This window comes from Asparagus officinalis, chromosome 4 (genome assembly GCF_001876935.1).
Source record: "Asparagus officinalis chromosome 4, Aspof.V1, whole genome shotgun sequence".
Taxonomy (NCBI): Eukaryota; Viridiplantae; Streptophyta; class Magnoliopsida; order Asparagales; family Asparagaceae; genus Asparagus; species Asparagus officinalis.
Window position 1 is genome coordinate 21,095,781 of NC_033797.1, and position 11,822 is coordinate 21,107,602.

The 11,822-nt window shown below is 38.9% G+C and overlaps 2 protein-coding genes across 3 annotated transcripts in view; one reads left to right on the top strand and one right to left on the bottom strand.

The window, feature by feature from the left end:
• Positions 1-3,017, top strand: part of LOC109838324 (zinc finger MYM-type protein 1-like) — a 4,649-nt gene extending 1,632 nt beyond the window's left edge. Inside the window, exons 2-3 of the mRNA XM_020406775.1 lie at positions 316-420; positions 1,725-3,017. Coding sequence (XP_020262364.1) covers positions 316-420; positions 1,725-2,959 — 1,340 coding nt within the window. The 3' untranslated portion in view covers positions 2,960-3,017. The remainder of the gene's footprint in view (positions 1-315; positions 421-1,724) is intronic.
• On the bottom strand, positions 7,609-11,451 carry LOC109836895 (myb-related protein Hv1-like). 2 transcript variants are annotated; one of them, XM_020404937.1, is made up of 4 exons: positions 11,195-11,451; positions 10,775-10,929; positions 10,110-10,239; positions 7,609-8,676 (listed from the first exon to the last, which is right to left on the bottom strand). In XM_020404937.1, the coding sequence occupies exons 2-4, from the start codon at positions 10,908-10,910 to the stop codon at positions 7,932-7,934; spliced, it is 1,011 nt and encodes a 336-aa protein (XP_020260526.1). In that variant the 5' UTR covers positions 10,911-10,929; positions 11,195-11,451; the 3' UTR covers positions 7,609-7,931. The 2 variants fall into 2 exon arrangements, with proteins under 2 accessions (XP_020260526.1, XP_020260527.1); XM_020404938.1 differs by having other exon boundaries at positions 10,775-11,118.

An 11,822-nucleotide genomic window follows, 5' to 3' on the forward strand; every position in this document is an offset into this window, starting at 1 on the left:
TGAGCCGGCGAGCCTCCGACGACCCGTCTTCAAGCTTCACCCCATCAGACTCATCCTTCACCCCATCAGGTAAAAATTTTTAACTAAATAAATTTAGGGTTTTTTTGGACAGAAATTTAGGGTTTTTATGTTTAATGTTTTGCAATGAAATTAAGATTTTGATTTTGAATCTTGGTTGAATCTTAGTTGTTGAAGAATTAAATTAGGGGTAATCTTGGTTGAATCTTAGTATCTTAGTTGAAGAATTAAATTAGGGGTTATGATGTTTTGGAATGAATTAGGGTTTGTTTTAATAATAATGATATTGCTAATTAGGCAATTGGGAAGATGAAGATACTTTAAATGAACTTAATCTTAACATTGATGATATAAGAGGTCAAGGTTATGACAATGGGTCAAATATGAAAGGTAAACATCAAGGTGTTGTATGGTGTAAATTTGATTTCCCGAAAACCGGGAGTGTTCGTTTGTATTAATAAGAAAGCTTATTACAAACTAATAATCAAATGGTTATAACAGAAGCAGAGGGAATGCCCTCTTTGTTTTGTGTGGGGACTTTAGGTGGCTATAGGACGCTTCGCTCGATGCTTGTGTCGAGTCTGCTTCCCTTGGACCGTTCGATCGAGGTTGCTGGAGAGCTTCAGTTCGCAGTAGAAGCTCGAATCGATGGAGTTCGGGTCTGCTTAGTTCGCCGGCGATCGGAGCTCGGAACTAGGCAGTGGTGCTGTAATGCAAGGATCTGCTAACAGCTTGGTCTTAATTACTTTTCTCCAAGTTTTGCGACCTCTGCTCCAGTGTGCTGGAAGAGGCTTTTAAATGGAAGAAGGACAGCTTGACTACTCCTTGAATTATGGGATGTGACCATACATTGTTTGGAGACGTCCCGCTGTTCCTTCGTACCGTCAGCGGTCATTCGAGAAGCTGCGCTCTGTATCACGTTTCGTAAGAGTGGGAAAGCCCCTCCTCGTATGCGTGACAACGGCTGTCAGATGCTTGCGTGGATCTGACCAAACACCGAGCGCCAGCGACTCTCGTCCTCTTGCTTGGACAACTGAGGTGAGCCGCATTTATGAGGGTGCAGGCTGTTTTGACACCTGTCTGCTCACTCGTACTGTAGGCGGCTATTCGGCGGGCCTGGAGTACAGTGTCTTCTCTCTTCAGGCCAAGAGAGGCGGGAAAGCGTGTTCCTGGTACTCGAGTGGGTTTGGACAGTTCGCCGAACGCTGGTGGATTCGTCTCCCGACTTAGATAGCCGATGTGAGTCGCATTTATGACTGTTCAGGTCGACTCGACACCTGTCCAGTCCTTCACGCTGCAAGTACTGTGAGTGGCCGCCTGGCGGTCTTGGAGTACTGTGCCCTCTCCCTTCAGGTCGAGAGAGGTGGGAAAGCCTATCTCCGTACGTGGGGTAGCGGATACCCAGCTGTACTGATGGCCTGGAGGTTTGCAGGCGGATTCGACTTTGGACTCGGGCAGGCGAGTCGCGTGAAAGGCGAACTTCTGCTATTCCAACTGACCTCAACTCGTGCAGGCGAGTCGATTATTCAGGCGAATCTGTAACCGAGCACGTTTGACGACCATGTGGCCTCAACTCGTGCAGGCGAGTCGATTATTCAGGCGAATCTGTAACCGAGCACGTTTGACGACCATGTGGCTTAGGCAGGCGACTTCTTGTGGGCGAATTTCCTGTAGGCTTATTAGAGGTATTTTTTTACCGTCTACAGGTGTACAAAGAAGACTTCTTGACATAAATCCTCGAGCTTTTTATACACCATGTGGGTGCCATAGCTTAAACCTTGCACTATGCGATATGGCAAAATCTTGTGTCAAAGCTAGAAATTTTTTTGCATATGTGCAAAAGGTTTACACTTTGTTTGCTGGATCAACACATCTGTGGGATGTTCTTAAAACATATGTAAAGGGTCTGACACCAAAGCCATTGTCGGTTACTCGTTGGGAAAGTCATGTTGAAAGTGTTAAAGCAATCCGATATCAAGCACCAGAGTTGAGAGACGCTTTGATTGAAATTGCAAATAGTTCTAAAGAGGACATTGTGATGGCAGAAGCTAAAGGCTTGTGTAAAAATGCTTTGGAGGATTTTGAGTTCTTGATTAGCTTGTGTATTTGGTATAAGATTTTAGATAAAGTCAATCGAGTTAGCAAAGTTCTTCAACAAGAAGAGATGAATTTGGAGGATGCAATTACAAGAATAAACGAGCTTATTGTTTTCTTTCAAAAGTTTAGAGAAGATGGTTTTGAAAACATGATGAAAGAAGCCAATGAACTTGCTAATGATGTTGGTATCGATCCGACATTTCCGATAAAAAGAGTGGTTCGTAGAAAGAAGCATTTTGATGAGGATGTGGAAGCGAATGTGGAAGGTAGTCAATCACCGGAGGATAATTTTAGAGTTTCCTATTTCCTCCACATTATTGATCAAGCTCTTACATCACTCAAAGATCGTTTTGAACAATTCGAGCTCTATGAAGAAATCTTTGGTTTTTTGTTTAATGCAAAGTTCATGAGTATTGGTGAAGAAAAATTAATGGAACATTGCATTAAATTACAAAGATACTTGGAACACAACCAACAATGTGATATACATGGGAAAGATTTATTCAATGACCTACGAGCTTTGCAAACAATGTTGCCGAAGAAAGTGACTAAATCAATAGACATCCTTGACTTCATAAGATCTTATTGGGATGATGGTGGCTTTCAATGTGCATGGGTTGCTTATCGGATTTTGTTAACTATCCCAGTTACAGTTGCCTCGGCAGAGAGAAGTTTTTCCAAGTTGAAATTAATAAAAAGTTATCTTCGCACTACCATGTCACAGGAACGATTGAATGGATTGGCAATGATATCAATTGAAAATGAATACTTAGAGAAACTTGAGTATGATGACTTAATTGAAGAATTCGCTTCAAAAAATTCAAGGAGAAGTATTTTTCTTTGATGGGAATTGTAGCACAAATGTAATCTCTTCTTATATGAATATTGATTTTGCATGAGAATATTATCAGTTTGAGCCCAATATAGAACGCTAAATTGTATTATATGTATTCATTTTTATCGTTATTGTTCGTACCAAATTTTTAATATAAGGGGCAACCAAAATTGGATTGGGCTAGGGCAACCCAAAGCTCGGGGCCGGCCCTGAACACTGTAGGCCTTGTGATCCGTCCGTCGGTCACCGACCATTCTCTGAGTTCTCATCATCTACAGTAGTTCCCAAACTTCGAATATTTTCATTTATTGAGTAAATCCAAAAACTTAGAATATGATGGCTGTTTTCTTGTGAACAATATGTACATGTGCAATGCAGTTGGATCAAATATGCAGAAATATCACATGCGGATCCGTAATAAATGAAGACTATTCATCAAACAATTCTTGATTCAAGGGTGGTAGTAGAAGCGTCTGCTGTTCTCTTTTCCTGTTGGGCTTTTTCTGGGTCCTGCTCTTCTTCGTTGTTTGTGAAAGATAGTTGTCTGCATCATTTCATTTGAAAAATCGAAGGGAGGGCGAAAGAAAAAAAAAAAAAAAAATTGAGCGTGAAATGAAGCAATTAATTAAAGAGGCGCCGCTTGTATTGTGCGTGTCGTCTCCGCCGATTGACGTCTGTGTCGTCGTCCTTGCGAGGGAGGGGTGCATGGCTCTCGTTACTCGTACGCCTGGCTTCGAGTGCGTATTTAATGAACCCTTATTTGTTGATGCTCGATCACATGAGTTCAGAGTTGAGGGCAGGGAGGCCTGGTCTGCTCTCCCTCATTTAATTACTACCCCACCGCCATTTGACACTTTTACCCTTTCCTAAACTTTGAACGAAAGGAAAAGGCTAATTTACGAGATTGGTATTTTTTTATTGACTGTTTTTGCCGATGGAGCATCTTTAGAAGCATCGCACTGGTGCTTCGAAAGTAGGAATTTACTTCAACTTTAAATAATGAAAAAAAAAATGTTGAAAATATAAGGGATATTTTGGCCATTCCTCGTTTAATTTGTTTTTCTTCTTTCTCACAACCGTCTCCTATCCTCTTCCATATTTTTTTCACCTTCCCGTTTACTTGCCAAATCCAAGAAGACAACGTATTATTCTATTAATTTTTAAAATTTTAAAACGTTTAAGAAGAATTTATGTGATACAAAAATAATTTTGTCAATCAATAATTTATTGAAATCGTGATGTCTTTCATAATTTTCTCCCTTCATGATTATGAAAACATAATTTTTCTATGTTAAATTAATTAATTACAGGTTTTCCTATTGATTTTTTTTTTCAAAAATGGGTTTTTATTGACATATGACATAAATAGATAGAAAACAATGTGATACAAATAGGGTATATTGTCATGAGATTAAAAATATATAGGTATAAGGAAACTCCATAGAAGATTTACAGGATACTAATCAGTCTGATAATTAACTATTTTCAAAGATTAGATTTTATCCCTTTTAAAGATACATTCAATTTTTAAAATGAAAAATTCCTCAATGACCCAAAATATGGGACCAATAGAGGGGACAAGTGAGGTGTCCCCCTCCTATTGGATAATGAGTTGGTCATCATTAATGATAGCCAACTCATTATCCAATAGGAGGGGAACACCTCACTTGTCCCCTCTATTGGTCCCATATTTTGGGTCCATGTAGCAAACTTCTACTCATTTATAATTTTAGGTGTACGTGGAACGCCCAAAACCGTCTCACCCTTAAACAGTGGAATGAGAGAGAGTATAAATTTACTAAACATGTCATCAGTGCTCCAAAATCAATTGTTTAGAGCATCGAAGCCTATTTTTAAAAGCTTCATCGTCAATAAGACCATTTCAATGGCGTATCCAAGATCTACAAAAAGTAGTATCACCATATAATTAATAATCAAAATAATACAACTATCTTGATAATGAGTTTTCAGATTTTCAAAAAGTACATAATCTCATAATTAATAATATTATTAAATATGTAATTGCACTTTAGTAACTTCAATTAATATGGCATATATTAGAAACGACTTGGACCCAACTTACATCAAAACAAACTTCTTATCTCATCACATGAGAATAGTAGTTAAAGGCTCACGCCGCTCACCTAGTTTAGACTTTCCTCCATCATCGGGGGTTAAAAGCATACAAATCTTATTGAGGTGAAAAAAGAAGAACTTTTCTAGTTGATTTTGTGAAAAGAAGGGAAAAGGTAAAAACTCATGACTAGATATTACATACTCCAGCTCCCCTTTGGATAAAGGGGTGTTACATGATACTACTTTATCCATGGTAGGGGTGGGCGTAGGCCGGGCCAGTCAGGCCCATGACCCGGCCCGTCGGGTTCAAGGTCGGGCAGGATCCGACCCAAGCCCGTCCAAGCCAGAATGAGTCAATCCTATTTCTATGAGCCTGAGTTTGGGATTGAACTCGGCCTAGCCCACAACGCACCAAGGGGCGGACCGGGTCAGGCCCGACCCACGTCGTGGGTTGACCAGTGATTTTTTTTTACTTTGTTCTAAATTTTTTATTTTTAAACTATATTAACTATGTATTCGTATCTATTAAATTATATTTAAATTATTTTTTCCTATTCTACTCTTTATTAAAAATGATATATATACACACGCTCATTATACAAGTGCAAATATTTTGGAGGTTAGATCAAAAAGCAAAAAAAAAAAAAAAGGAAAAGAAAATAACATAGAAGAAATTAAGCAAGCATAATAGAAATTAAACACACAAGAAAAATCCACATTCAGAGCCGCAATAGATCAGAACCAAAATAGATTAGAACCTAAGGGCTTGTTTGGATTGAGGGGAATGAGGGTGAAGGGAAGTTAGGGGAACCATTCACCTCCATTCACCTTGTTTGGGAACACTTAGGAGGTAAAGTTAATTCACCCTAGTTCCCCTTGGTTCACCCCCTAATAGTATAAAAATTGTTACCCCCCAAATTGGGGTGTAACCAAGGGGAAGGGAACTCCATTCCCTTCCATTCCCTTCCCTTCACTCAGTTTCCCTTAACTTCCCTTCACCCCTACAAATCCAAACATGCTCTAAGTAAATCATAAGTGAATTATAACAACAACCAACCTCAATTAAACGTGAACTCCAAAAGCGACGTCTTTGCTCCGTCAAAACTGAAGCACTACGCTATTATATGAGGCAAGTTGGGGGGGGGGCGATCGAAGAATCAGAGCGAAAGAGCGGAGGGGGCGGGGTGAGAAACTGATAATCGAGATGAGAAACGACAAGAATCGAAAAATAGTAAGATGAAATAGACAGGATGGCGGGTATCGTGGGAGCGAGCGGGAGGAGAGTAGGATTTTAAATGAGGGAGCGGGTGGGAGTGAAGGGAGGAGGGATTCATCCGTTTTTCAATGGCTGAGAAACGAAATAATCGGAGATCGGAGGTGAAAAGGCAGGGGGAGAGAGGCGCAAGGGTTGGAGGGGCAGAGGAAAGGACATGTATTAATTGATAAATTGATTATTATCATATACTTTTTTAGATAAGTCATAAATTATGGGGATAAAAATAGAATTAATCAAATTGAAAGGGGTAAAATGGGTATGCAAAAGTTTTGACACTTGTTTTTTCTTTTAGAAGTAGTATAGATTATTTTAATTTATACATTAATTGAGTAATTTTATTATAACACAAATAATAAATAACATTTTCATTTAGACTAATTAGATATTTTCTTTTGTCAGAGAGAGAGAGAGAGCGCGCTGAATACCAAGTACTTTTTTAAATAGTTATCCTATCCTCTCATATTGGTCAGTATGACTTTGTATCTTTTATAGCTTAGTGAATTGCGCATTATATCTCTGTGACAAAACTGATTCTCATTCATGCAAATATTCTGGTGTGTATGACAACTTTACACTAATCTGATTAATTAGGCCTTGACCAGGATGCCATTGGAATAAAATGGGTGTGGTCCAAGAATCTAAATAAGAGCCTCTTTTTTGACAAGATCAATTTAAGCTTTTATTTAAGTTAGTGGCCTTATCAAAGTTAGTGAATGAGTTGACAAACGAGTCCTAGTTGTCAAAGACTTGAGCATTTTAGACGAAAAAATATCCTACATAAATTAAACATTCAGGTACCCTTTGACAAATGGTTAAGTGAGGGGTTAAGAAGACTTAACCCCTTCTTAACCTGCTAAACACAAAAAACCTATATAAGGATTAAAGTGAGTTAACCCTCCATAATTTGCCAAACATAAAAAATATAGAATGGTTAAGCTAATCCATCTAGAGTGATTAAAATGAGTTAACCCCTCAAAATGAGGGGTTTACTAATACTCATATTTAGAAGGATTAAGAGTTAACCCTTCTAATTATAAAGAAAATAATCAAAATCATTGTTATTCTCAAACACTAAAACTGATCATAATGACTAAAGTAAAACTTATTTAACGGGTTAATAATTTAGTCCTTCATATTATCAAATGTGCTAAGTACATTAATCCTTTTTTTTAACCTCTCTTTCTTAACTGTTTGCCAAACGGGGGCCAGAGAGAGGCATTCTCTTTTGCGTTAATTCCTTTGAGTTCAAGAATCATAGTAAAAAGATTTTTTTTAAACTGTAATTTGAACGTTCAAAAAGATCTCATAAGAAAATAACCACGTAATTAACTACTTACAAAGAAGTTGGAAGTCAGTCATCAAACATGATGATGTTGAAGTCAAATGTATACATATAACCATGTGAGTACGAACTTACAAAAGGATCATCCTCAATACAAAACACCACGTCTCGATGATCATCCATTTAATTAGTATCATGAGCTCAGCTGGAGACTAAAACTCCCAGCAAAAGCCTAAACCCTACTAATACTACTACCACAACAAAGCCCTAAATCCTGAACCCAGAAAAGAAACATTAAAAAAAAAACTGACAGTGTTATCATCATCACATAAATTAAACAGAGTCACTTAAAAGGGATCATTATCAAGAGAAACCTCACTCAGCTCACTCCCAAAAAAGGAGTAGCAACTCTGATGATTCGTTTGAAAGAAGCCCAAGTCATCATCACCACCAGCCAAATCCAAGTAAAACTGAAACGTCTCATCCTCCCTCCTCGACTCCGCCTCCTCCCTCTCATCTCTCTCTTCCTCCTCCTTCACCCTCTCCTCCTTCGCCATCTCATCCACATCTGAAACCGTCAACGCTGAGCTCTGCTTCGTGTTGCACGATGACGGGGAGGCCTCAGCCTCTCCTGACTCCTCCCCATTCGTCAGTGCTAAAATAACTGGATTTTGATTCCTGAACGACTTCCCTACATCAGAGTTCCACATTCGAAGGAATACATCAACAGGCTCTTTGTCGACATCTTGAGCGTTGTCAGCATTACCAGTTGGAATTAGAGTAGCTGCGGAGGTGGCGGCAGAGGAGGAGGGTGAGGAGAAAAGACGGAGGCGGGCCTCGGCTTCGAGGCGGGCGGTTTCCCACTGAGCCATGTGGCGGGCAGCGGAGAAGGAGGAGGAGGTGGTGGAGGAGGATGAGGCGGAGGTGGTGTAGTTGGGAGGGGAAGGGGAGAGAGGGGAGGTGGAGGGAGGGGCGTAGGTTAAGGTAGGGTTGATGCCCATGCGGAGGAGTTGTTTCTTGAGGTGGGTGTTCCAGTAGTTCTTTACCTCGTTGTCAGTTCTCCCTGGCAGTTGAGCTGCTATGGTTGACCACCTTCAGCAGGCAAGCAACAAACATTAAGGTCAAAGGTCATTGACTTTTCTATGTGTTATTGATAGTGATATATAAAATTTTAAAAATTGAGCTATGCCCCTATTAATTAATAGTATCAAGGGTGATGCTACAGGGACCCAAAGACATGAGACCCTACATGGGACAGGTGAGAAGTCGGCTCCCTGTCCCATGATGCTCTGTTCATGAACAGTACATCATGGGACATGGATCCGACACCTTACATGTCCCATGTAGGGTCCCATGTTTTTGGGTCCCTAAGACATTTTTCTAGTAGGTTCGGAAATGCGAATACTAACTGATGAATGCTACTATTAGTTTTAAAGTTTAGTATATGAATTTGAAAATCCAAACCGATGGATGTGATCTCCTACACATGGACCATCTAGAAATTAATATTCACAGCGTTCAGCGTCATTAATTAATTAATGTATCATATAACTAACATTTCAAAACACATAAAAAAATTCAAATTTTGTTTTTAAGCATTCATGTGTAGTAGATCACATCTACTAGTTTAGATTTTTAATTTCAGTTCCCAAACTTTAAAATCAAGTTTATAGTATAAATAGTAGCACAACTCAACTCAGATTTTCAAATAAATGCCTCATTTAATGGTGTAGAACACCTTCCAACCGCATAAAATGTTCTGATAACTTTTGTATTCTCATTGATCCAATGGCAAATAATATTTCAAAATTTGGATTAAAATCTTCTTTATGCCTACAAAATATTGTTAAAAAAAAGATAAGTGTAGCTTTAAAATCGTTATACTAAATGTTTAAACCTTCATAAGCTACATCACTACAGGAATAGACAAAATTTGAAAGAACTTGATATATAGCTTATATGAAAATAATAATTTTTTCGGGTAAACAGGATTGACTTAGATATATTTACATTTAAAGAACGATGGCTCTGATTTATCTCAAATGAAAAATAAAAAATAATAATATGCCAATAACTTCTACATTTTTGCTGTTAAAAGAACTCCCGATAGCAAAAACTCAATGAAAATAATCCAATATCTTAAAGGATCAGTGAAGCAACATCACATGATCAGAGACCGGTAACATGATTTTGTGGTCCCAAAAAAAAATATTCCCTTCACACACACTTTTGCTATACTTCACTTTCACTTTATGGGCCTAATTTCTATTAACTATAGTACATTTACAGATTCAGTCCAGGTGACCATTTGAGATCAAAACATGCAACAAATTTCCACGCAATAAATGTAAATAACTGCATTGGCAGGGTCATATAAGCAAAAGTTACTCACCATTCAATTCCTGTGTGGCCCAAGTCTAGGTTTAGGCGTGCATGGTATTAAATTGGGATGTACAAGATTAGAGGGGCCCTAGTACTACATAAATTTAAGACGGAAAGAGAAATAAATGAGGAAGGTATTATACTTGTTACCAACAATGCCATGTAATTGAATAATGGACTTCTGTTCCTCCTGTGTGAATGGGCCTCGCTTGATGTCCGGCCTCAAATAGTTGATCCAGCGCAGTCTACAGCTCTTCCCACATCTCTGCAGGCCTGCATTCATGAGATAATTATACGCAATTTATAATTGTTTGGATTTATTCCCTGAAGAGGGATTCACATGAAATAAACAATAACAAATGACTTGAGGCTCTTTATTTTTTTTAAAAAATTGTGAGGTTGGAACTTTTTTAAGTATATAAATAAAGGTTGACATTATTGCTGGTTGGGTTCTGCTCTGACCCAACAGGTATTTAGGCGAATCCGACTGAGAATAGTAAATTAAAAAATAAACAAATAAATAAAAAGTAAACCCATCGCTCACACTCATGAAATGAAGGGACCTTGGTCAAAGCAATTGCTTGCCACCCACGTTACCCGATTTTAGCGTTTTTTCCCAAAAAAAAAACAAGAAACAATATTTTTATCGCAAAAATTCATGAATGTTACTACTTACCATTGTGTAAATATACTCAAAAAATTTGAAATTTTCCTCAAAGAAAATGTCAACTTTTGATTTGAAACATGCAACAGAGAAGGAAAACGCAAGAAAAACCCAACAGTTGGGGGGTGGGGGGAGACAAAAAACCTGCGAGCTTAGGGAGAAATCTCCAGCTGCCATGGCCATGAGCTTGGATGTAATCAACAAGAAGCTTATCCTCCTCAGGAGTCCATGGCCCTTTCTTCAACCCCAGTTGCTTATCACAGCAAGGACTCCTCCCCATCTCAATCACAACCACAACCCTACAAAAAATAAATAGTTAACAAGTTGGCGTTGATGGATTTCTTATTTCTTTATAACAGCAACAGTAGAAACAAGATCTCTTCAATTAAATGCCAGGATCCACAACACAGGGATCAGCTCGAAATCAGCACCATGTCTGTCTCTTATCTCTCTCTCTCTCTCTCTCAATCAAATCAACTGAATTCAAGCTGGGAGAGAGATAAATGAACAAGTACATGAGTGTATTTAAAAGAGAAGGCTTGAACGTTGTTTGAAGATCCTTACGTAGAAAATGGAGGAAAGATGAGTAAATGCTCTTCTGGCAGTGGAGTTAATGCTGCCTCTGCTGCGGCTCTATCGCCATTGATGACCTTCAATCAGAGTGAGAATTTTTCTTTTTCTTTTTCTTTTTGAAGGGCTAGGGTTTGGGGGCGTTTTTGGCTGCGGAGGTTTGAATGCTAGGAATCTGAGCTTTGGGAAGTGAGCTTTAATTGCTTCACTCTTGGTTTGACTATTTTGTGGAGGCTTGCTTTATTATGGAGCCATGCCCATGGGTCGCATCACTGGGAATTACTTATTTGGAGAATTTTTAAAAATAACTTTATGGGAAAAATGTGTCAAAGCCCCCCAAAAATAAACTGGATATGACCCAACCCCCCAATCTTTTTACTTTACTCTTTAGCCCCAAAAAAAGACTACAAAGTGTGCCCCAGCCTCCAATATACATGTACTCAATGTATTTAATTTCCATAAGCTACTGAAAATGCCCTCATGTCTCACCCAAAAAATTTTCCCCTTAACTCATAACCTCTGTCCCTTCCCTCAACCTATTTTTCACTGGCGGTGTCGCCTTCTCCCTCTCCCTCCTCATCCCCCATCAACCTCTTCTCCCTCCCCGACAACCCCTCCGTCC